A 25,640-nucleotide genomic window follows, 5' to 3' on the forward strand; every position below is an offset into this window, starting at 1 on the left:
ACTTCTAGTCTGAATCATGTTGGTAGATGCAGACTACTTGGTTGGGTCTGCGTGACTCGTAACCAATGGTTGGAGACTCTGGGCGACATGACTCAGAATCGATCACAATGGCTTATGTGTATACACTCTCTGTCTTCCCTTAAACTATGAGATTAAAGTCGCTTCATATCTTTCTTTCTACTAACTAATTCTTTCTTCCTGTACTATATCCTTATTGCAATCTTTCTTTTATATATTACTACCGTTGAAGTAACTACTTCTATGAATTTGGTGTTCATCTTGTTGTGCTGATGCGGTATGGCAACCTAGACCGATGCATATATGTGCCTGGTCCTACATTGTAGCTGACTGACTGACTTGGGTTCTGAAAAAAATAACCACTTCAAGCATTCAACTATAGTAAAATTCAGTGTACATGATCCTAGTTTAAGCAGTTCTTCTTGAAAACTGAAGGGTAAAAAGTATAGCATTCAGTACTACGTCATACCTGCATGAATTATTCTGGCTTTTGAACAGATCAATTAGTTTGTTTCTTTTGAGTCATTATCCACACATGTTATGACATTGTCGTTTATTCACTTACAACCTTGACCGTTTTTTAATAATTGTAAGTAAAATAACATATTAAATGATTTTGTTTTATAAACGTACATACAGTTTACTAACTGCTATTAATTCCAGATTTTGTATTACTCTTTAGATGAATCCTCATCGATTTTCGTGTAGTGTTTGCAATATATGGTGTGACACTGAGAATGTCCTACGAGCTCATGAAACGGGGAGAAAACATCGCTCTAAATGTCTTGCTTTAGACAGTTTAAACATAGTGGATCATATTAATTATCCCCTAAAAGTTTCCTTACCAACACTAGTTACTCCTGATTCGGGCTCACCGAAAGATTCATTCTTAGATACCACCTCTTATTCTACAGGGCCAATGAGAAATTCAATCTGTGATCAAGAATCCTCTTCATACGTAGGTTTCATTGATTCTAGTTCAAATTGGACAAAGCCAAACCAGTTATCTTCAGCTTCCGAAATTTCCTTTACCTGCAACTTATGCGGTATACATATGAATTCTTCAGATCAATATACTTCTCACCTTCGTGGTCGCAAACATCAAAGCAAAATAAATCTTAATTCAGTTTCTAGTCTGTCTTCAAGCGATACAGCAGTAAGATATGGCAAACCTTGTTTTTATTCGTTTGTATCTTTCCTGTTTCGGGTATGAATAAAACCAATTACACCAATAAATAAATAAATTCTCTAAGTTAGTAAAAAAATTAAAAATGTATCTCGGTTTTGACTCCCAATACCCCACATCACAACTAGATAGGAAATGACAAGCATAGAAGAAGAATTGATACGTCGAGTGGAAAATTAAAAAAATATGGTTCAAGAGGAAGATATATAGTGAGTTCAGTTGTGATCTATGGAACCCATCTCCTACCACAGATTATGAGTATTACGCGTGACAGTTTTAGAGAGTCTACGTCTATGTACAACCTAAACCGACATTCAGGAGATTAATTCCATGTTTTGACACTACCACCCATAGATTTTTAACCTATTCTTCCTCCGATTATTGCTGCGAAATCCGTAAATTTGTTAATTAATTTATTACTCATGTTAACAAATTAACGTTCATAAAAAACTGAATAAATTAGAAAGCACTATCTTATATCATGGACTTACAGTGGTGGATTAATGCACGGTTATAAATTCACCGGAATCGAACAGTAAAGTTTTATAATATCGTTAGTCCGGATTTTTAAGTGACAAATTTTCACTGATTGTTTATATCACTGTGGTTCTCTGGGCTATTGATCTCGTCGATTTCATCTCCCTATGCTGATTTGAATTGTGACAACTTAGAGCAACAGATATCTGCATGAAATTCTACGTTAGTTGTAACTAACTGAAGTACAAGTTCGTATACTGGAATCGGAACCACAGTTTATATATATATATATATATATATATATATATGCGCTGCTTCGGCTGAGAGTGGGAAGAGCCCACCATCCCTTTCGAACTGCTCTCATACGGCCACGCGTATACAGCCTCTGCCAGGCAAGTCCTACTCACTGCCCTCTCGTGGCTGGAGTGTAGTTTACGAAATTAAGAGGACAAAAAGCGAATGTCCGGCGCTTTAACCGGGCCGGTGAACACTGGGAGTCCACCTAAGGGAGTTGAGAAACCCTGATTCCAAATCAGTGGTGTACATAGGCCCCAGTATCCCGAAGGAACAAATGGCGTATGAACCAATCGTTGGTCACCGGCTACCATGGGACTGCATCTCCTGACGTTGCCCCACTGCCCTGTAAATCAGACCTTTAGGTCGAAGGCTCCGGGTGTGGGCCCCTAAGAATACCACCTGCTTCGGTCTGGGCACATGGACAGTATCACAGCCTTCACAAAAATGGAATGATTTATGTAGCGCATATGTATTTGGTGCCCTCTTGTACCAATGTTTTTGTGTTTAAATAGATAATAAAATGACTTGTGTCTCGACCGTTGTTGCTACCTTGACGTGGTGGTCGGGCTTGCCTATCGTGATGAAGCAACCGAGCTATACTGGATGGAACAACTGTTCCTCAAGGTCCTACCATGTCAGACAGGTCGGTTGAAGAGCGGTAAGACTAAAAGCAACAAACCCAAGGTCCGAAGCCGAAGTCGTACTGCTGACTGTACAGAGGTGTGACAGCAGTAAGGTGTTTCCTTCAGACAACCAGCATGACAGCGATGCTGCCTTCCCACAAGGAGGGGTGGGGTTGAAAAAGGTCGACCCTAAAAATGTCACACCTCACCTTACCTCACGGATATCCGTCTCCGGCGGTAAGGTCCCAAAAAGTACGGAGCTAACACAAAACTTACCCATAAAAAGGTCGTGTATGACCGACCTCAAGCAGTTGTCCCTTGGGTACTGCAGTCACACTCTCAGGTCACTAAGACCACCTCTAATCCATTTTCAGGTACCTCCAGAACAACCCTTCCACGGTGTGGGCAACCGGGAAGTGATATTAGCCCTCATACCTCTAACAGCACTCAAGACCACTGTATTTATGATCAACCTCCGTCTTCACTTCCTATTCCTCCTCCTACATCGACTTTCACATCTAAACTTACCTTTTCGGCTTCCTCCTCAAATGTCACCATAGCCGACGATTCTAGTGCTCAAAACACTGTCCCAGGTCTACTGAAACCTCGCTCCATACTACACATTGGAGCCTTCAACGTACGCACCTTATGTCAAATCGGTCAACAGGATTCCTTGGCTAGAACCCTAGAATCTCGTACCATTGATGTATGCTGTGTCTCTGAAGCACGCATACAGGATCCCAGTGTGGTCATCATTCACTTGACCTCACCTCGTCAAAACGGAGAGCCAGCGAGATACACTTTACGTGTATCTGGTGACTCGACGGTCAGCTCTCGTGAACTGGCAGGTGTAGGCATAGCACTAAGCATGAGGGCGGAACAAGCACTGTTAGAGTGGATCCTTGTTAACAGTCGTTTATGTGCTGTTCGGCTAAACGGCTCCGTAAGAACTCGGAAGGATGAGGACACACGTCGTTGCCTTTTTGTCGTTTCTGCCTACGCTCCCATCGACTGCAGCTCAGATGAAATGAAGGATGAATTTTACAGAAAGCTATCTGAACTTCTTCAGAAAGCTAAACGTTCAGACATTGTACTCGTAGCAGGTGACTTTAATGCCCAGATAGGTAGTTTAAACCAAACAGAAAAGCATTTAGGTGGGTATTTTGATATTTCGGCACAACGAACAGATAATGGTGATCGTCTGCTGTAACTGTGCTCAGAAAATCGTTTATTTTTAGTAAACACAAATTTCAAGCATAAGGAGAGACATCGTTTAACATGGCGACCGCCTACTCCAAACCAACGATGGACTCAAATAGACCATATTGCCATCAGTCATCGTTGGAGAGGGTCGGTAGGAGATTGTTGCTCATTCTGGAGTACCTGCTTGGACTCCGACCACGCCCTAATACGGGCACGCATCTGCTTGCGCCTCACTGGACGCAAAAAAGCCACACTAAAAAGAGCCATTAGAACTGAATTGAGTAGCGAGAAAACCAAAAGTAGGTTCCAGGAACAACTGAGGTCACACTTTGGTAGTTCTGAAAACGAGGTTGACCCAGATGTTGCTTGGAAAGCTATACAAACAGCTGTGGAAACAGCAGTGACATCTATCAGTGATTTAAACCACAGGGTTACAAAGAACCAATGAATTTCCTCAAGGTCTATTGCGCTGATGGATTCTCATAAACTCATCCCGTCAGGCTCTGAACACGATGAAGAGCGTAAACAAATCAGATCTAGGTTAGGCAAAAGTCTAAGAAACGACCGTGAGCAGTGGTGGGTAACGAAAGCAAAAGAAATGGAAAAGGCGGCGGCTATAGGGAACACAAGACAGCTCTACAGACTAATAAAAGAAACTGGAATTAATAAGTCAAGTGTAAGTGAGACTATTTCGGAAAAAGACGATACCCTCATCTGCTCTCAGTCCAGACGTTTAGAACGATTGTCGGAACATTTCAGAGAACAGTTCAGCTGGCCATTCGTCAGGTTCTACAACACAGACATACTTATCGACTTCCGACAATGGTGGTCTTTCTTGACTTAAAAGCAACATTTGACTCGGTAGACTGCGAGATTCTGTGGCAGTGTCTGTCATTGAAAGGCGTACCACAGAAGTACATAAACCTTGTGAAGGCTCTTTACTCGAACACTACTAGTCGAGTCAGAGCTTATGGCGAACTATCATCTGCTTTTGCAACCTCAAGTGATGTCTTTCAAGGCTGTCCACCTTCTCCATTTTTGTTCAACTTCATCATAGACCTACTGATGGAAATAACGCTCTCATCGACTGAATTTTCGGGCGTTGATCTCCTTCCAGGAGGTCCACTTATCGACTTAGAATACACAGATGACATAGTCCTGTTTAGTGTAGACGCTGATAGAAAGCAGAGTCTTTTAGTAGCACTAAGTAACAGTGCCAGAATGTTTGGAATGCGCTTCTCTCCCTCTAAATGCAAGTTGTTGCTTCAGGACTGGTCTGTGTTAACACCTGAACTAAGGATAGGGAGTGAAGTAGTCGAACGCGTCGACAACTTCACTTATCTTGGATGTCTGATCAGCCCTAATGGGTTGGTGTCTGACGAAATCTCAGCACGGATTCGAAAAGCTCGTTTGGCTTTTACTAACCCACGTCACCTATGGAAAAGGCGAGATATCCGTCTGTCAATAAAAGGACGAGTATACTGCGCGACAGTCCGTTCTGTTTTAATTTACGGCAGCGAAACATGGCCATTAAGAGTAGAAGATATTCATAAGTTACTAGTACTTGGTCACAGATGCCTTAGAAATATTGCTCGCATCTGCTGGGATCACCGGGTAAGCAATAGTGAGGTTAGACGCAGGGTATTAGGGAATGATGGTAAATCAGTTGATGAGGTTATGCATCTTCATCGACTGAGATGGTTGGGCCATGTGTTACGTATGCCTGAACACCGATTACCACGACGTGCAATGCTAACCGGCGTTCGGGATGGTTGGAAGAAAATTAAGGGCGGCCAAACCAAAACGTGGCATCAGTGCTTGAAGACACTAACTTCTAGTCTGAATCATGTTGGTAGATGCAGACTACTTGGTTGGGTCTGCGTGACTCGTAACCAATGGTTGGAGACTCTGGGCGACATGACTCAGAATCGATCACAATGGCTTATGTGTATACACTCTCTGTCTTCCCTTAAACTATGAGATTAAAGTCGCTTCATATCTTTCTTTCTACTAACTAATTCTTTCTTCCTGTACTATATCCTTATTGCAATCTTTCTTTTATATATTACTACCGTTGAAGTAACTACTTCTATGAATTTGGTGTTCATCTTGTTGTGCTGATGCGGTATGGCAACCTAGACCGATGCATATATGTGCCTGGTCCTACATTGTAGCTGACTGATGACTTGGGTGGTGCATATGTATTCGGTTCCCCTTTGTACCAATATTTGTGTTCAAATAAATAAAAAATATTGGTAATAACTAGTTCACGCCACTTAAGCAAATAAATCCACCGCGTATTAGTCGGCATTAATGTGACTAAGTTAATAAATCTTAATATCACCGTAGCTCAGTACTGTAGTTGAAACGCTTAGTTATTTTTGTTAGTTAGCGTGTTCGCTCTTTATCTTATCTGTTTCGCTATCAGCACTCTGTTTTTTAGTTACTGTACTTTATCGAACCCATATAGGTTACTTTAGCTTCTGGATAGGCGAATTTATTCATTCATCTCAAGCCACATTTTGAGCTTGTCAGTTATTCACTTATCAACCATGACTGTTTTGATATGGTCGTATGTGTGTTAATTACTTATCCTATTCATTACTTGTCTGTAATTAATTTTTGTCTGAATATAAATATTGAGTAAAGCTTTATAAAATGGAGCTGGCTCACTGCGAGTCATCTCGTTTCGTTCCGCTCTTTTCTCTTCGCTTCGTTTCTCTGGTCGTCTATCTGGATCAACAGTTTTATAAAGTATATGCATTCAAAATCTATCCTCGTATTTGACTTATATAATTCCGTTATTCACTAACGCGATCATTGTATACGCGGGTCGCTGGATACATATTTCGGTAGTAATCAGCATACGATCTAACTGGAGTCATATGTAAGGCCGCTAAAGTTTGTTCATATATCTGGATGCTTTGTCACCTATTTACTTCTAACTGCATCATTCACTAAACAGCGTTTTTTTCTGAAAAATTATTCACACCAATAATATTCCTAATTTTTAATGGATATCTTTCACAGTATGCAGTTTCTCAATGTATTTTAGATGTCACCATCAAGTGACGAAAGCTCAACTTCTGTTTTTTATCAGTGCAATATTTGTCAATTTGTAATATTCAGTTCAATGAAACTGAAACATTTGGAGTCAGAAGAGCATCAACTGAATGTTCGCAAGTTAAGAGAAAAATCAGTATCATCAAGTCCACGTGTAGACAACTCTCACCTACGTAAATTTAAACGATCTTGTCGAGAGGTCTTAGTACCCGTATATGGATCAATTAAGTTCACATCTGCTGAGGTGAGTTAATTTGCTGTGGTATGTTTACTTACAAGACTATACTAATATTAAATTCAAAGAAATTTTGATTGAACACTTCAAGTTGCAGTTTCTAAATGCATTGAGTAATATTATCTGTGTAGTACGTGCAACCATTGAGTTATCAGTCAGTTCTTGGGTTGGGCGTACGGTACTAGCCAGAGACTGTAAAGTGGTCGATCACATAGTGAGTCTTTGCAAAACAGAGCGATTAAATATCCGTTGGGCTTGTGTAATTACTACCTTCTCCCATATACTGTACTGGCTCTCACGGAAATAAGTAGCAGGTTTAGTGGCACCCAAATGAAGATATGACAGTCTGTCGTACATTATCAACGTGGCGCTTGGCATAGTTGTTCGTTGGCCCATGTCGCCATACCACATTAGCACAAAGCGATGAAATTAGCAAGGTGTATGAGAAATGAGACTGTAATAAAGTAGAACTGACAATGAAAAGGACTAACCATTGAGAAAACGGTCCAAAAAGGCATAGTAGAGAGGTATCTATGAAGGTGTACTGAAATTTAATATCGATAGAAAGATAAAGAGTAAGTGCATCTTTGCCACTGTGAACGATTATAAGTCATGTCACCCAAAGTTTCCAGCTAATGATCGCAGTTATTGCATGGCCCCCGGCCAAGTTGCTTTCATTTACCATCATGGGTTAGACCAACAATCAGTGACTTTATGGATCGATTCCAGTCAAGATCTGATAGCTCCCAACTTTCTTCCAACCTACTCCTAAATCAAAAAAGACCTGTCAAGTTAATCGGTGAATCCGCTTAGATGATGCATGTCGTAACCACCTCAATTGATAAAAGTTCACCTTGTCAACTGATTTGCCACCTTTGCCTAGTGTCCTATGCCTAACCTTGAAATTACTCACTTGATAGTGCCAGGATTGTTTTAGTTTTCGAAGGACATCAATTACGAAGTTAAATAAAAATGGAGATAGTGGGCAGTCACTAATGAACTGCACTTGAGATTGACAGTTTGTCTTAAGTTCTAACTTAACTGATAATGTCTTGGTAAATAATCTCCACAAGCCTTATATCCTTCTTTAATACACTTTTCAATCACAAACAAGACCACAAAACCTGAAAACCGAGTCAAAAGCTACCTAAATATCAAGTGTCGGTAAGTATGAGTATGTTCTAAGATATAACGAAGAGTGAATATTTGGTCAATGCATCCATGACCTGGCATGGAACCAAACTGGTTTTTCCGGATTTGCGTCGAATGGTTGTAGATCTTAGTATTGTTGACACTATATAGGCCACACTTCCTCTCATTATCACAAGGCGATTTTAGTTCTTTCATCTGAACTGAAACAGATGGATTAAAAATGTGTTTATCTATTTGAATCCACTGCTATCCCTCCTTATAGATTGTCTAGAACCTAACAAGTGTATTTAATGCCTGTTTCCTTGATGAGTCGATCAAGCTATTTATTCCTACCTATCACCGATGCCTTTTCCATCGTTTACATTGAGTGCCCACCATTGCTGAAGATCATAAACCTTTTGTTACAATACGTGTGAGTCGTCGCTCTTCATCGTTTTCTAAGTCCTACAAGATAAATTTTCGACTTTCTATCAATTCATAAAGCGCAGCCGAAATTCATTGATCTATTTTAACCTTTAAATTTGACCTCTTTATAGATGTCCTTGTCGTATATAAAGTTACAAGGATATCATTTGACCTAATTAGAAGTCGCAGCACGTGTCAACTCCCCATTCTGGTTGCTTGGAAATAATGGGTAACTGGAGTTCCGTTGAACTGATTGTTAGTGTTCTGTTCATCGTTATAATCTCTTGAACTGAGAGTAGATCATGGTTCTATCTTCTTCAATCTCACTAACTATTGATTTTTTATAAGCCGTTTTCTTGATGAGTCGGTATAGTTGTCCAGTATTACCTATCACAATTGTCTTTTCCATCTATCTTGCTTTCATTAGAGATTCCTCCTTACGATCATTAGTTTTCGTTTAATTTGTCTTCCCTCTTCATTTTTCTTAAAATCCGATAAATTCGTGCGTAGTCATTAATCAAGTAGGAGTTTCGTAAATCCAATCACCTTTCCTAATCTTTCGATTGTGACTGATATCATATCTGCATTTAAATCTGTTTGAGTATCGTTTCAAGTTTCTTTGAGATGAACCTTTTTCCTATAATCGACTAAATGCCTAGTTAATTTTCCCTTCACTCCATTATCAAACGTTTCGCTGGTGTTCAATCGCATAAATAGCAAGCACTCGAAAATGAACAATGTTTATATTTGGTAGAGTGCCATTAAGCAGAACTTTACTCATAATCAGGTGTAGAAATCCCGCTGCACATATCAGAAGTCTACACTGATCTAATGTGATTTGCCAGTTCACTTCACAGAAAGCAAAGCACTGTGTTAAAAGGTTTTCTTCAAACGAAAACTTTCGGAAAGCTCTCTCGTAAATTATCATTTAACATTGGCACCCGCCATAATATAAAATCTCGTTTTGTTTCGTGTCAGTGATTCGATCTCACCCTCACAAATAATCCTGACGCTAATCTTTTACATAAATATCTGTAACTAATGTAAGGGATGTGTCGCACGTACAGTACAAGTACAGGCGACCTTTGTCAGTTTTCTAAACATTTTAGTATATGGTGAATTTCGAATAAATAGACTAGTAACTGATAATAGCGTAGTGCATCTCGCGTATCGATCAAACCATAATGATATTAACCTTGCTTGAAAATATCTCAAGCAAATAGACCACAAATCCGTAAGTGTTTGTGTTCGTAGAAATTTAATGCAGAATTCGTCTAATTTTTCCTCGTAAATTTGGCTAGTGTCTCCATAGGTACCTTATGTGAAGGAACAAATACCGAAATGCATAAACGGTCTTTGAATACCTATCGATACTGTTGTTGTGTAGGAAAATCGATTATTAGAATGAAGTCACGCTCAGATTATTTATTTATTACCAATGCCCGCTTTTCTCATTTAACAGTTCGGTATGAAAGTGTTTTGTTGTGAAACGAAAAAGTGATTGGGATGTTGAGTTGTCAAAGTTTTAGGACTTCGAATTGTGTTTCTATGCGATCGAATTATTGCATTACATATTTCTTATGATCAAATGGTAATTGCTACATTTGTCATATTCGTTATTATATGCTAAGCTTTTGGAGAATTCAGCGAAAGGAGATCAAGATTGTGTTTTGTTGTTGGATTCATTTGCGGTCGAGATCGTATTGCGATACATCTGGCAAATGCATTACTGATAGCTAATAAAAATCTATCAACTATCGACTCGTCACGTCCAACAACAAAACACAATCTTGATCTCCTTTCGCTGAATTCTCCAAAAGCTTAGCATATAATAACGAATATGACAAATGTAGCAATTACCATTTGATCATAAGAAATATGTAATGCAATAATTCGATCGCATAGAAACACAATTCGAAGTCCTAAAACTTTTGACAACTCAACATCCCAATCACTTTTTCGTTTCACAACAAAACACTTTCATACCGAACTGTTAAATGAGAAAAGCGGGCATTGGTAATAAATAAATAATCTGAGCGTGACTTCATTCTAATAATCGATTTTCCTACACAACAACAGTATCGATAGGTATTCAAAGACCGTTTATGCATTTCGGTATTTGTTCCTTCACATAAGGTACCTATGGAGACACTAGCCAAATTTACGAGGAAAAATTAGACGAATTCTGCATTAAATTCTCTACGAACACAAACACTTACGGATTTGTGGTCTATTTGCTTGAGATATTTTCAAGCAAGGTTAATATCATTATGGTTTGATCGATACGCGAGATGCACTACGCTATTATCAGTTACTAGTCTATTTATTCGAAATTCACCATATACTAAAATGTTTAGAAAACTGACAAAGGTCGCCTGTACTTGTACTGTACGTGCGACACATCCCTTACATTAGTTACAGATATTTATGTAAAAGATTAGCGTCAGGATTATTTGTGAGGGTGAGATCGAATCACTGACACGAAACAAAAACGAGATTTTATATTACTGGCGGGTGCCAATGTTAAATGATAATTTACGAGAGAGCTTTCCGAAAGTTTTCGTTTGAAGAAAACCTTTTTAACACAGTGCTTTGCTTTCTGTGAAGTGAACTGGCAAATCACATTAGATCAGTGTAGACTTCTGATATGTGCAGCGGGATTTCTACACCTGATTATGAGTAAAGTTCTGCTTAATGGCACTCTACCAAATATAAACATTGTTCATTTTCGAGTGCTTGCTATTTATGCGATTGAACACCAGCGAAACGTTTGATAATGGAGTGAAGGAAAATTAACTAGGCATTTAGTCGATTATAGGAAAAAGGTTCATCTCAAAGAAACTTGAAACGATACTCAAACAGATTTAAATGCAGATATGATATCAGTCACAATCGAAAGATTAGGAAAGGTGATTGGATTTACGAAACTCCTACTTGATTAATGACTACGCACGAATTTATCGGATTTTAAGAAAAATGAAGAGGGAAGACAAATTAAACGAAAACTAATGATCGTAAGGAGGAATCTCTAATGAAAGCAAGATAGATGGAAAAGACAATTGTGATAGGTAATACTGGACAACTATACCGACTCATCAAGAAAACGGCTTATAAAAAATCAATAGTTAGTGAGATTGAAGAAGATAGAACCATGATCTACTCTCAGTTCAAGAGATTATAACGATGAACAGAACACTAACAATCAGTTCAACGGAACTCCAGTTACCCATTATTTCCAAGCAACCAGAATGGGGAGTTGACACGTGCTGCGACTTCTAATTAGGTCAAATGATATCCTTGCAACTTTATATACAATTGTTAGTCGTGCCGGTTCTTTATGTTGGCGAGTTGAGGTTAATTGAATGACTGTACTTAGATTTGGTACGTTTGGTCGGGGGACGCAGCATATATCGATGGCGCGCCTTTCTAGTGTTCTAGCTATAAAATGTCTGTGTTCCTATTTGTTGGGGTGATCTCGGAAACTGGGAAAGATGCCAAGAAATGCTCTGAAGACACCTAGACGTATCTTATCTAATCTGCGTTCACTAGAAGGTTTGCGAGAATCATCTTGAAAGTGAAAATTCACCTGTCGAGTTTCTCATCGGATGATTACTCATGTTACTACTATGTTCTGTAGCATTCCAGGATTTTCTGAAAACGCAAGGACATCTCAAATGCTATAAAATCAATAGATTTTCTGTATATAAACGAACCTTTGGAGTAAAGCGTTTTCTTCCATATTTCTCGCCTTTTTGTCTCCTGGTCAAGTCTCTGTGTCGATTTAGGCTGGGGGTACTAGAAAAGCTTAGGAACTGAATCTAGCGTTTAATTTGAAGACTTATCAGTCGCAACGGTGAAAACCACATTGAATATCTCTTCGAACCAAGTAGAAACTTATATTGAGGGTTAAGGGAAGCGGTTTGAACACTCTCGAATCTGAATCATGGAAGCCCTTATGCTGAAATTTTGCCTGTCCCAGCCAAACCCTGTTTCTGGTGAATTACAAGTATCTCATACTTTTTTAGTCATTAATGCAATCTATGAATTTAATTTTGATGGTGTAGCAGGTGTTACTTTTGACTCTTGGTCTAAGAAATATAAAGATTTGTTCCATATTGAGCTCTGCAGACTAGATCGCGTCTCAAAAGTCAAAATACTTCGAAGAAAACTTGGGACGACGGAATGTGAACGCTATAGTAATTTTATTTTGCCGAAGAACTCACGAGACTTTGATCTAACGAATAAAACCCTGTTTAGATCTTTGGAGAACAGTCATATCTATTTAGCATCCGTTATCAATGCTTGAGGATAACGAGAGAACCAGATGATTGGGTGAAACATTCAGGTATTGTAGACCGAAAATGTGAGAGGTTCAAGTTGTCTTCCATGACAGAAGACCAGTTTAAATGGCTAGTATTTGTCTATAGCCTGCGTTCACCCGAGGATGCTAACATCTGAACGAGAATTCTAAGCAAGCTCGAACATCGCCTCAGCATGACCCTACAGGGAGTAACTACCGAATACCAAACGTTAGTGAAGCTTGATACCTCAGTGGTAGGTAGAGAACGGTAACCGGTTCCTTCACACTAACGCAGTCAAGAGAAGAGTCTTATGAAGTTCTAGCACGCAGAATTATCGTAATGACAGTGGCAAATCATCATTCCCATGCAGGTTGTGGCGGTTCGCATATCAAAAGGTCTTGTCCGTCTGAAAATCATCGTTGTACTACGTGTTCCTGAAAACGGCACAAAGAAAGTCATTGCAACACCCGGAAATGCCGTCGACCGAAAGTACATTCTAAAAGATTCAAGCTGCGAACATCTAAAGTAGTTATTAACAGAACCAGCTCCCAAAACCGTACGAAGTATGTTTCTCTCCAGATTAATGGGTATGATGCCCGCTTACAGTTAGACACCGATTCCGATATAACACTTATAAGCAGAAAAACGTGGGGGAGGGCGACCGCGAATATATTTAACTCATCAATCAGGACATAGTGCATCCCAGGGAAATTCTAAACATTGCTGGTGAGATTCATAGCGAAGTCACAGTCAAAGAGTCTACGGAGAAGGGAGCAATATTTATCACAGAACGTCCATCACTCGGCATATTGGGGCTTCATTGGATAGAAAGGTTGAATTTAACAGATTGCCCCATAAACTCGGTCTGTAATAACGTCAGTACGTAGAAATTTGAGGAGAGAAACTCAGTTGAAATGTTATCGAAACGACATAACATGGTATTTGGTGAGGGTCTTGGAGAATGCACTAAATTTAAAGCTGCTCTTAACTTTCCCTATGGATCAAAGCCTGTATTTCAACCTAAAAGACCTTTACCATATGCTGCCCTCTCAGTGGTTGAACATGAGCTCGAACGACTTCATAAATTGATTGTCGTTGAACCGGTGAATTTCTCAGAATGGGCTGTACCGATAGTGGCGGTGAAGAAGACTGATGGTAGTGTCCGTTGATGTGCCGATTGCTCAACGGGCTAAATGAAGCCCTAGAAACTCATCAGTATCCATTACCCCTGCCTGAAGATCTTTTTGCTAAACTCAGTGGAGGTGAGCTCTTTACAAAGCTGAATTTGTCGGAAGCTTATTTACAAATTCTTGTTCCTGATGAATGTAAAAAGCTGCTCACCATAAACACACACAAGGGCCTATTCCGGTATAACCGACTACCTTTCGGAGTCAAGACGGCCCCATCCATATTTCAGCAAGTAATGGATGCTATGCTACAGGATGTTCCAGGTGCTGCAGCTTATCTGGATCATATAATAATTATGAGAGTAAATAGAATAGATTTAGAAAAGAAGCTCGACCAGGTGCTGTCGCGAATAGCAGAATATGGACTTCGGCTCCGTCCAGAGAAATGTAACTTTTGTATGCAAAATGTACGCTACCTCGGATTTATAATCGACCAAGTTGGCAAAAGACTAGATCCAGAGAGTACCCAGGCAGTGAAAACTATGCCTAGACAGACGGGCGTCCCCACACTACGATCCTTTTTGGGACTAATTAGTCATTATGAAGCTTTTATTCCTAACCTTCGTCACTTACGTACTCCTTTGAATAACCTTGTGGCGAAGAATGTAAAACGGGATTAGTCTGCAAACTGCCAAGTTGCTTTCGAGGTAATCAAGAAAATACTAGTCTCGGATCTGTTGCTCACTCATTACGATCCATCTTTACCCATTGTATTAGCATCAGATGCTTCGAACTACGGCATAGGAGCAAATATTTCTCACATCATGCCAGATGGATCTGAGAAAGCCATATCACATGCGGCCAGATCGTCAACTACAGTCAGATCGAGAACGTAGGATTGTCGATTATCTTCGCTGTAAAGGCGTTTCACAAGATGATATTTGCACGCCAGTTCACTCTATTAATTGACCATAAACCATCGCTAGCCATTTTGGGTCGAAGAAAGTTATCCCGGTATACACAGCAAACAGACTGCAACGGTGGGAAACTACACTCTTGGGTTATGACTTCAAGATCAAGTACCAGCTCACTACTGATTTTGGACAAGCTGATACTTTGTCTAGACTGATTGGTTCACAAGTAAAACTGGAAGAAGATACGTTAGTGGCAGCAACTGACACGGAAACAGAAGTGCATCAAGTATTGGAAGACACAGTTGGTGGTGTACCAGTTTCAAAATTATCAAAGAAGTCACGGGAATGACAAGATATTAAGAGAAGTTAGAGGTTACGTTATCACCAAGTAGCCGGACCGTCTTTTTCGAAGAGAAGTGCTGCAGTATTTTCGCCGGCGGGACTCACTCATGATGGTTGATCCATGTGACAGAATTGTTGTTCCAAAAATATTATGCCACAAGGTTCTGAGACAATTCCACAGAAGTCATCCTGGCATCAATATGATGAAAGTGTTTGTTCGAAACTATGCTTACTAGCCTACAATGGATCAAAATATCGAAACCAGGTGCCGCAATTGTTCGTTGTGTTTGCAAGCAGCTAAAAGTCAAAAGAAGTGTGTCACAACAATGGGAAAAACCTAATAGTCTCTGGGAGAGGTTGCACGCAGATTTTGCCAGCCCAATACGAGGAAGAATGTTTTTAGTCACAGTGGACGCACCCACAAAATGGCTACAAATCTATGTCATGGCCAATTGCACAACCAGTGAAACAGTCTGCAAGTTATCTGAACTATTTATTTGCTTTGGAGTTCCGGAGACTAGTGACCGATAATGGCTCACAATTCACTGCAGAATCATTCAAGCCCCTTTGCAACATTAATGGAATTGTACATATACGCTCTCCATCCTATCACATTCGATCAAATGGATAGGCAGAGGGCTTCGCGGACACACTCAAAAGATCGCTACTGAAAGGGGAAGGCGAGGAGACAAGCCAGGTAATTACGAAATTCTTAGCAATTTATAAAACTACGCCTAACCCTATCGTCCCAGATGGGAAGTCCCCTGCTGAAGCGATGTTCGTAAGAAGTATCCAATCTATATTCGACGCCATGTTGCCACCTAAACCAATGGATGTGCTCAGACAAGATCAGAATATCCGGAATTTTAACGTGGGTGGTAAAAGTAGTCGTCAAGTCATACATTAGAAAAAGTCTCTGGGAACCGGTAGTCATTAAAAAGAGAATGGGAAATGTTTTGTACAAAGTGCATGGGATTTTCGCAACGTGGATTAGACACATCAATCGTTTGCAATGGCGCAGGTGCATACACTCTTTGTGTTCTCCCAAATTTTGATCTCCTTATTCCTCCTTGTCTCTTTATTTTTCTCTTCCCGAATTTATTTCACTGGATTATACTCTTTAAATAACATCTCCAAACACTAATCTTCTCGATTACTGCTTATACTCTTATTACCTCTACCACTACGGGATTTGAATCGACCACTACATCCCTGTGCTAATGTGGTGTGGCAACTCGAACTGCTGTGCGTACGTACGAAGTTCTACGTTGTTACTGACTGACTGACTGACATCAATCAAATACACAAAGGAAAAAGGACGCTAAACACTGTAGATAGTCGAAGAAGAAGACTTATCACTACCTGACAAAAGGTTCGAACATGTTTACAAGAAACCAGGAATAGCATTTCGTGAACTAAAATCATTGGTGGCCCTCGCGCGTCGTAATAACTCAATGTGGCAGTTCCTACTGGAACTCATACCATTTCAGACAGCCTGGTTGGGCAGGAGTAATGCTTAAAGCAGCAGATCGAGGTCTTGTTGCAGAGTGTACGGGAATCCGACGGCAATAAATCCTGTTCTTAAGACATTTACGAACTGCTATTACAAACCTGAAAGCGCTCTCTAAACTGCAGTTTTAAGCGTTTAGAGACCGAACCTTGTACCAACTCGAACAATAGGATTTTTTGGCGAAGACTGTTATCTCTAGACTTTTGATGTAAGCTATGTCACCGGGATACATACAGGTTCTATTTTGATCAATAGTGTGACAATCTAGCCAGTATAGAGAGGTACCGCCGTATACTCTTTCTACAACTTAAGACGCGATAACAACTTTCAGACTTGGCAGTATGTGTGAAAACACTAGACACTCCTTGATTTATTTCCTGTTGATGTTTGCTTGTATTTTGCTTGAATATACAGTGTAATTAGAACTAAGTATTTAGTCGATTATAGGAAAAAGGTTCATCTCAAAGAAACTTGAAACGATACTCAAACAGATTTAAATGCAGATATGATATCAGTCACAATCGAAAGATTAGGAAAGGTGATTGGATTTACGAAACTCCTACTTGATTAATGACTACGCACGAATTTATCGGATTTTAAGAAAAATGAAGAGGGAAGACAAATTAAACGAAAACTAATGATCGTAAGGAGGAATCTCTAATGAAAGCAAGATAGATGGAAAAGACAATTGTGATAGGTAATACTGGACAACTATACCGACTCATCAAGAAAACGGCTTATAAAAAATCAATAGTTAGTGAGATTGAAGAAGATAGAACCATGATCTACTCTCAGTTCAAGAGATTATAACGATGAACAGAACACTAACGATCAGTTCAACGGAACTCCAGTTACCCATTATTTCCAAGCAACCAGAATGGGGAGTTGACACGTGCTCAAACGTCTAGCTAGGCCAAAAGAATTCGTATAGAGTTTGAAAAGACAGCAGGATCCATTGGGTTTTGAAAATTTATTTTATTGAAGAGTACTTTAGTTTTAGCAGTTATGTTTCCTACTATATTTTCTAGAGTTTGGCAGTCAAATGAATGCCATTGTACTTCTATGAGATCGAATTATTGCATTACATATTTCTTATGATCAATAGGTAATTGCTACATTTGTCATATTCATTATTATAGGCTAAGCTTCTGGAGAATTCAGCGAAAGGAGATCAAGATTGTGTTTTGTTGTTGGATTCATTTGACGGTCGAGATCGTATTGCGATACATCTGGCAAATGCATTACTGATAGCTAATAAAAATCTATCAACTATCGACTCGTCAAATCCTTCTGCTCCTACCTGGGTAGTATGGGTTCTACCCAAAACAGAATGTTCCTCAGCTAACTCGATTTCTGTATTTGGATCTCAGTAAGTGTGTTTCTAAAAGTATCTCAGTGTGAATTCCATAGTAATATTTTGAATGGTATTCTTATTTTGGAAAGATAGGTATCTACAATTGGGAATGTAAAACTATGAATCTTATAAAAGTGTGAGATATTTTCTGCCTACTATAAATGTCGGCAAGTATTTCTTTAGTGTTGGTGGCTTAATGGTGACCCCCGAAATGCCGTGGTGCGGCTGAGGTTACGAAGAGTTAGCTCCACTTCTCCAAATGCTCTCACATGGCTCGCGTTTACAACCACTGCCAGGGAACTCCTACTCAGTGACGAGGTTGTTGTTCACTAAGTTGAGAGTACGCAAAGCGAATGTCCGGCGCTTTAACCGGGTTGACGGAGATCGAGGTTTTACCTGCATCTGTTTAGGCGCCCGGACAGTATTATAACCCACACGCAGATCAAGTCACTTATGTAGACATATGAATTCGTTGCTTCTTATTACCAACATCTATGTGTTCAAATAAATAATAATAAATGTGTTAACTAGTTTTAACTCTGCTTAATGTCGAGAATGAAGGATTTTCTTCATTCTGAATCTTGTCTTTCTAAATTTACTTCTGTGGTTCATAATTTTGTGTGCAGCGTGTTGTTGATGAAACCTTCTTACTTACCTTTTGACGAATTATTTAGTTTGATTATTGTGCTTCTTGTGTCAGTACTTGGTGAAAACACTGATTGTATTCCTATTCCAATTTCTAATTTGAAGTCTTAATTCTTGCTACTCACACTAATCGATAACCCTGTTATGAAACTTGTAAATTGTCGATTTAATTTGAAGTTTATACAGCTCTACAAGATTATTAGGTGTTTTCTTCATGTACCTAATATATTTTTTGGCTCGGGTCAAGATTTCACGTGATTACTCTCCAATATAGAAGCCATCACAATTGACAGATCCTAATTTGCAGACTCAGTTCTGTGTTGACATAAATGGGAGTTTTTCTTTTGAGTAAACTAAAGTATTTCGAAGTGTGTTCGTTGTTTTGTAATTTAATTTACTTCTGTGTTGTTTTAAAATTCTTTGGAGTTCTTCTGTTGTACCATGACGGTATGGTAAAACTGCAGTACCAATCCATAGTATTTCATTCGAATTATTATTAAGCAGTGAAACGTCTCGTTTTAATACATTTCTAATAATTTTCCTATGAAAATTATTAAATTTTAAGATGTTAATTACATTCTTTTGTTCTTTTTGTTTATAGTCTTCCATTATGATAATCTCGTTAACTCTTCTAAAAAGATTTAGGGCTAGTGAGATCTTTGCACTGTATGAATGTGCTGAATTTAAGTCAATATAACGATTTGAGTATGTACGTTCTCGGTAGATGGATAGATTTAGAATTACATTATTTAAATTCACCGAAACACCGTCAAACCAAAAATTTAGAAAAGGTCAAAGAAGAAAATATATGAAAACGTCAGTAATAAAATCTAGTTCGCTTATAAATCACCTTGACTGAAATGACACGACATTGACTTGTTCAGACCTGTTTTGGATTGATCGCACATTATATTATTGCGTTGTTCCTTTGTGTTATTTAAACTTGGATTAATTTTGACTTGGTTATTTATTCTCTGAGGCAATGGCTTACAATGAGTCACGAAACGTCAGAAAATCTTATTTCTCTGCTCATTGGGATATTACAAATCTGTTAATTTATTTAAAAGATTTATCAGTTATACAAGTTATGAATAACTACTAATTATTGATATGCGATGGAGAAGAAAGGGAATTAGTTTTTTCCACTATTTTTATTCTTAGTACCACATCCCGATATTCAGTATCATTCAAATACAATGACAAAAGCCATTCGAATTTAATTCTCAAAACTTTGTGTGCTAAATATGTGTAGGTTCTTTCTCTATGTCTATATTTTTCTAAAAATAATCGTACATTACTACCTTAGTTGTTATATTTTTGCGCAAGTTATTCACCTTTCATCACACTCTTAACTACTCCAATAAAGTTGCGGTCGATTATTCGATAAATTTGGCTAAAGTGATAAATAATCGATAAATAATACAGAATGATACGATGCCATCATCGGCTAATAACTTCATAGAAAATAATTACCGGCAACCTCTTTCTCTGAATGAACTAACATCGAAAGTTATGGGTTGCTAGCGAAATCAGTTTTCCCTTTATTAATATCGGATGCTTACTTACGAAATATTCAATAAAAATATATAATTATTTAGTAATCTTACTTATTTACGCCTGTTACTCCTCGTCGATGAGGACAGGCCGCCCACCAGCACTCTCCATCCAACCCTGTCCTGACCAATCCTTTCCAGTTGTTATTTATCGTTTTCTTGTCTGCTTCCAATTCCCGACAGTGTGTTCTTTAACCTTCCTCTTTTCTGTTTCCTTTGGGATCCCAGGTTAGCGCTTTCCTCATGATGCAGTTTGATGATTTCCATAATGTATGTTCTATCCACTTCCAGCGTCTTTTCCTGATTTCCTCTTCACTTGGAATCTGGTTTGTCCTCTCCTGCAGTACACTGTTCCTGATGGTATCCCTCAACGTATATTGAGTATCTTGTGTGGACAACTATTTATAAATATTTGTATCTACTTGATGATGGTTGTAGTAGTAGTTCTCTACGTTTCTTCTCCGTACAGTAGGAATGTCTTGCTAAAAAACGCCAACCAGATTAAATTAATAAGTGGTTGAGAAATATTAGTTTTGTAGATCACCTAGTTAGTAGGACTCTTGGTTTTCTTTTCTCACGTTACATTACCTATAGGAAAAGGTGACATCATCCACATGTGGCGTAGGAATAAATTTCGTTAGAACGACAGGATGAATAGCAGAAAAGATCAAAATAATATGGTAACAGGGATAATCATAAAGAATGAACATTAGGAATATGGTTCGAAAAAAAATTGGGGAGGTATTAACGAAGGAATACTGGATTTCAAGGTCAAGAAGAAGACAAAGAGTGAATGCATCTTTGCTATTATGAGCTATATCACCCAAAGTCTTCAGCTACTGATCGTGGTTATCATATGCACTTCAAAATTGTCCATATTTATTCTAATTATAAATGTTGCAGTTTTATTTGAATTCATCATTGTAGTAGGACATTATTTAAATTTATTGCATAGAATATTTTCTATTCACTTATTTATATTTTAATTCATTCAATTGTATTTGAATAACATCAAGTAAATTCTACATTTTTATATGTTCATGTTGTATATTAAAGAAAATTTCACCAAGTTTCTATTTTCATTATAGATCAGATAATGACAATAATACATCTCAACGTCCTTTAAAAATTGCCTACTTACCTTGTGATGTAAAAAAATTAACACAAGTTGATTTGATACTTACAACCTCTGGTAGGATTTCTTAATTTGTTTTGCTTTTGTTACCATGATATTATATTATTGTAATAATAATAATAATAATAATAATAATAATAATAATAATAATAATAATAATAATAATAGTAATAATAATAATACTGTTCAATAAATAGCTGTTGGCTCATGAATTCAACTTCGAGCCACACATTTTTGTATAAACTGGCCAGACATACTGTTTAGTTGTTCTCTCAATTAGAAAAGTAGATGATATTATGGTATTGTTATAATTTCTCTTATTTACGACCCAGTTATTTATGTTGCTTAGTATTTTTGGACACCAATTCACTCGACAAGTCCCCAAATCAGAACACGGTTGAACAGGAACGAAATTATATTTCAAATAACAAGGGTATGACTTCGCCCTTGGACTTTTGGTTTGCTACTTTTAGTCTTATCGCTCTTCAACAGACCTCTCTGGACCTTGAGGAACAATTGTCCCAGTATGTATGGCACTGTTGATTTATCATGATAGGCAAGCCTGACCACTCTGTCAAGGTAACGGAAACGATCGGAATTGTCAGGTTAGGTAAACATTGTAATTTGTACGCGCTATCAAATAAGATATCTTATAATTGCCAACAAGTACAATTCCTTTTTTTTCACAATATCAGCAAATATCTGATAAAAAGTTGAAAAAATAAAACTGATAAAAAGCTATTATTCATTATCTGTGACTACAAACTTCTAGATATTCATACATAGAAAATCCATATTTATGTTTTATCTCATCATAGTATTTATTTACTTGAATAAATTTCAATCCGTATTAGAGATGTTAGTTAAGTGGAATTGTACAAAATACTTCCACAATTTAGAATCCAGTCAACACTGAATTTATAATTATTCACGAGAGTACACTTGTCCTATTGATTTTGTCGAAACCACTCACTTCATATTCAGTATTTGCAACAGTTGTTTCAAACTATACAAGGTCAATTATAGTTTCTTTACTCATACGGGTTTGGGTGAACGTCTGCATTTTAGTTCTTTGACTCGAGTCTAATTAGAGTGTGTAGTCGATGGAAACAGCCTTCACTCAATGTAAAAATTAGTATACTCAGTTTGTCTCATGTAAAACGGTACATCTAAAAGACAATTCTAAAGGCTGAACAAATCTAAGTGCGATATAGAAATTACTCATGATAGAACTTTAATTGTGTAATATAGTACAATCCATCTCTTCCAACCGTAGTTTTTCTCCAATCTCCATTATATATGGGATATATCACTATGATCGTGTTTGTTTATATAAAAAATGGAAAAAATGATATTGCGAATAAGCATTTATCAGTGCAAATACAAATCGAAACTCTTTCGGTGAAAACAGTCTATCTATCTAATTTCATATGTACAGCTAACGAGTAAAAATTTACAATAATCTAGTCCTACATGGAGCTCTACAGTTACTCTCTCACAAGTCTGACGTGATAAATATTGTGCATCGTGCAGCTGGTTAACTGTTCCTCTGAGATATCACAGATAAACGCTGTAAAAAAGGTAATCGATTCAGCTCATGAATGTGAAAAACTTCAGGCAGGTTATAATATAGATTTAAAGCATCACTCATCTCCTACTGTAAAACACGACATTAGGCAAGAGGTGTGTATTTATACAATACATTATACATAGCCTTCAATCTTCCACTTGCATTTTACGGCGTGTTCTGACATCTGAACTGTCTTCTTGTGGGGTTTCCAAGTATCTCGTCCCCACTGTGCTTTCCATGCACTGAAATCCTCTACTTCATTTGACAGTCGTCGCATATTCGACTTCACGTTCCGCTACATACTACTTTCAAACAACCTTGTCAGCAGCGCCACTATCTACACGAAGGAACGTTTGTTCTAGAATGAATAATAACAAGCACTTCATAAAATTGAATCTAACCAGTTTGTGTGTGTAAAAGGAAGTAATTTATTTATTGAAGAATGCACAATTGTTTTATATACCTATGAAAGTATATATCCATATTAAAGATTATATTTCGTTAAGAGGATGATTGTAATCGTTTTCTCCTCATTAAGTAATGGACATCCTAACTTTCATAACACAAAAAGTTGTGATGCATTCAAGTAAACAAAATATACCTAATAATAAATGAGTTGTATTGTTTTACGTCCCTCTTCAACACAGATTTGTTTGTTGAGCACTTATCAATTCTACTAATGAAACAAGCATTTATTTGTGGCATAATTATTCATGATGTCGATGTAGCGTTAAAAAATGAAGAGTTTTGCAAGCTTCTTCATCGTTATCGTCAAGATTATACAAACCAACATAATCGAGGCCGAGTAAGTTGACGAAAAATTACTTAATGATTATCTATTTTGTTTATTTCTCTTAAAAATTAATGATGTAGTTAACTGAATGATTCCGTAGATAATAATTTGCTGTTTCAGATACAGAATATTCACTTTCCCATTTTCATTGAAAAAAAAACTCACTGAAATGTAAATATATATTTAATTGATTAAAACATGATACAATTTAAGCTCCATTCTATGGGAAAAAATTAGTCAGTTAGCTACAACGTAGGATCAAGTACATATGTGCATCTGTCCAAGTTGCCATACCTCATTAACACAAGATGGGCACCGGATTCATAAAGGTAGTTGTGGTAATATATAAAATGAAGATTGCAAATAAGGACATAGTACAGGAAGAAATAATTAGTTCGTAGAGAGAAACATATGAAGCGATTTTAATCTCAGTTTAAAGGAAGACAGAGAGTGTATACACATACGCTATTGTGATCGATTCTGAGTGATGTCACCCAGAGTCTCCAACCATTGGTTACGATAGTCACGCGGACCCCAACCAAGTAGTCTGCATCTACCAACATGGCTCAGACTTGAAGTTAGTGACTTTTTTATGGAAAAAAAATACTCAGAGTTACTTTACATATATATTTGTATGTCAGCATAAACATCTGAAGAAAATGTTACCGCCGTAATTAATAGCCGACCAATTTAGAAGAGTAGGTTATTTGCGATAATCCCTCATCAGCTAGTATTCATTGTCAATCCATTTGTATGCTAATCTGAGTCATCTAACAAGAAGTACAAATCAATTATGTAATTTCGAGTTAGCTGAATATTAGTAGTAATGAACGGCCAACAATCAAATTTGGAGTACATTGTTCGTTACTAGTTGTCAGTTAATTCATCTATCTTTAATTGCTTTGTAATCTTTTTGCTCTCTATATATTTGTCTGTGTGCGTCGAATAATAGAAATTTGTATCATATATAGACATTATCTTTTCATTTCAATTATTACAGATCATATGTTTTGGTCGAATGAAAGTAGAGGAAGACAGCGTTTTTTCGTCGTTCACACAGTACGGTTAAAAAAAGGCACAAATTCTTAAGCAAATGAAATATACATAGAAATGTTTAACAGATTATTTTAATCATAAGAGAATAAATATTTGAACGATATAGATCTGAACCTCTTTTCAATTTGCTATTATTTGCAAACTATTATCATCAAACAGATACATACTAATTACATTTATTTTCCATTTTCTTTTTTACTTGTTTCCCGGAAAAAATAAAATTGTTAAATATCATTGTTTTCATTTTAATCATGTACAAATTTACTTTTTCTCTCATCTTATTTTAAGTGAATATTATCAAATTTTATATGTGGATTGAATCGCATATTTGTTTATCTGACATATTCCACTTCTGATTGGTGTTATATACTAATTATGTCGATATAAGTAGCATACTCCACAATAATAGTAGTAGTCTTTTGTCAAATGGATAATGATCAATTATTGGTTGTTCACTGAGTAGACGTAAAAATGTGAAGAAGAAAATAGTTTTTGTAGTAGAAAAAAATTGGGAAGCATTCGATGACCGTGGTTGAATAAATATGAATCTGTATTGTTGAACTACTGAATTTTCAGTTGTGCATTTGATTCTGTTTTGAACGCCTTGTGATATCGATTTATTTGGCTTGGTAGATGGTTCTGATAGAACTGTTTTACTCCAGTGATGACAAATTGTTGTAA

The 25,640-nt window shown here is 37.5% G+C and overlaps 1 protein-coding gene across 2 annotated transcripts in view; it reads left to right on the forward strand.

Moving 5' to 3' along the window:
• SPTAN1_1 (Spectrin alpha chain, non-erythrocytic 1) overlaps window positions 1-25,192 on the forward strand; it is a 30,099-nt gene extending 4,907 nt beyond the window's left edge. Inside the window, exons 2-7 of one of the 2 annotated variants that reach the window (XM_051209364.1) lie at window positions 701-1,174; window positions 6,860-7,111; window positions 17,993-18,222; window positions 21,494-21,597; window positions 23,758-23,915; window positions 24,904-25,192. In XM_051209364.1, the coding sequence (XP_051074816.1) occupies window positions 701-1,174; window positions 6,860-7,111; window positions 17,993-18,222; window positions 21,494-21,597; window positions 23,758-23,915; window positions 24,904-24,972 (1,287 nt within the window). In that variant the 3' untranslated portion in view covers window positions 24,973-25,192. Of the gene's footprint in view, window positions 1-700; window positions 1,175-6,859; window positions 7,112-10,220; window positions 23,916-24,903 lie in introns of those variants that run through there. The other variant, XM_051209363.1, reaches the window with a different exon arrangement.
• The last annotated feature ends 448 nt before the right edge of the window (window positions 25,193-25,640 follow it).

The sequence above is a fragment of the Schistosoma haematobium genome, chromosome 1 (assembly GCF_000699445.3).
Source record: "Schistosoma haematobium chromosome 1, whole genome shotgun sequence".
In the NCBI taxonomy this organism is placed as follows: Eukaryota; Metazoa; Platyhelminthes; class Trematoda; order Strigeidida; family Schistosomatidae; genus Schistosoma; species Schistosoma haematobium.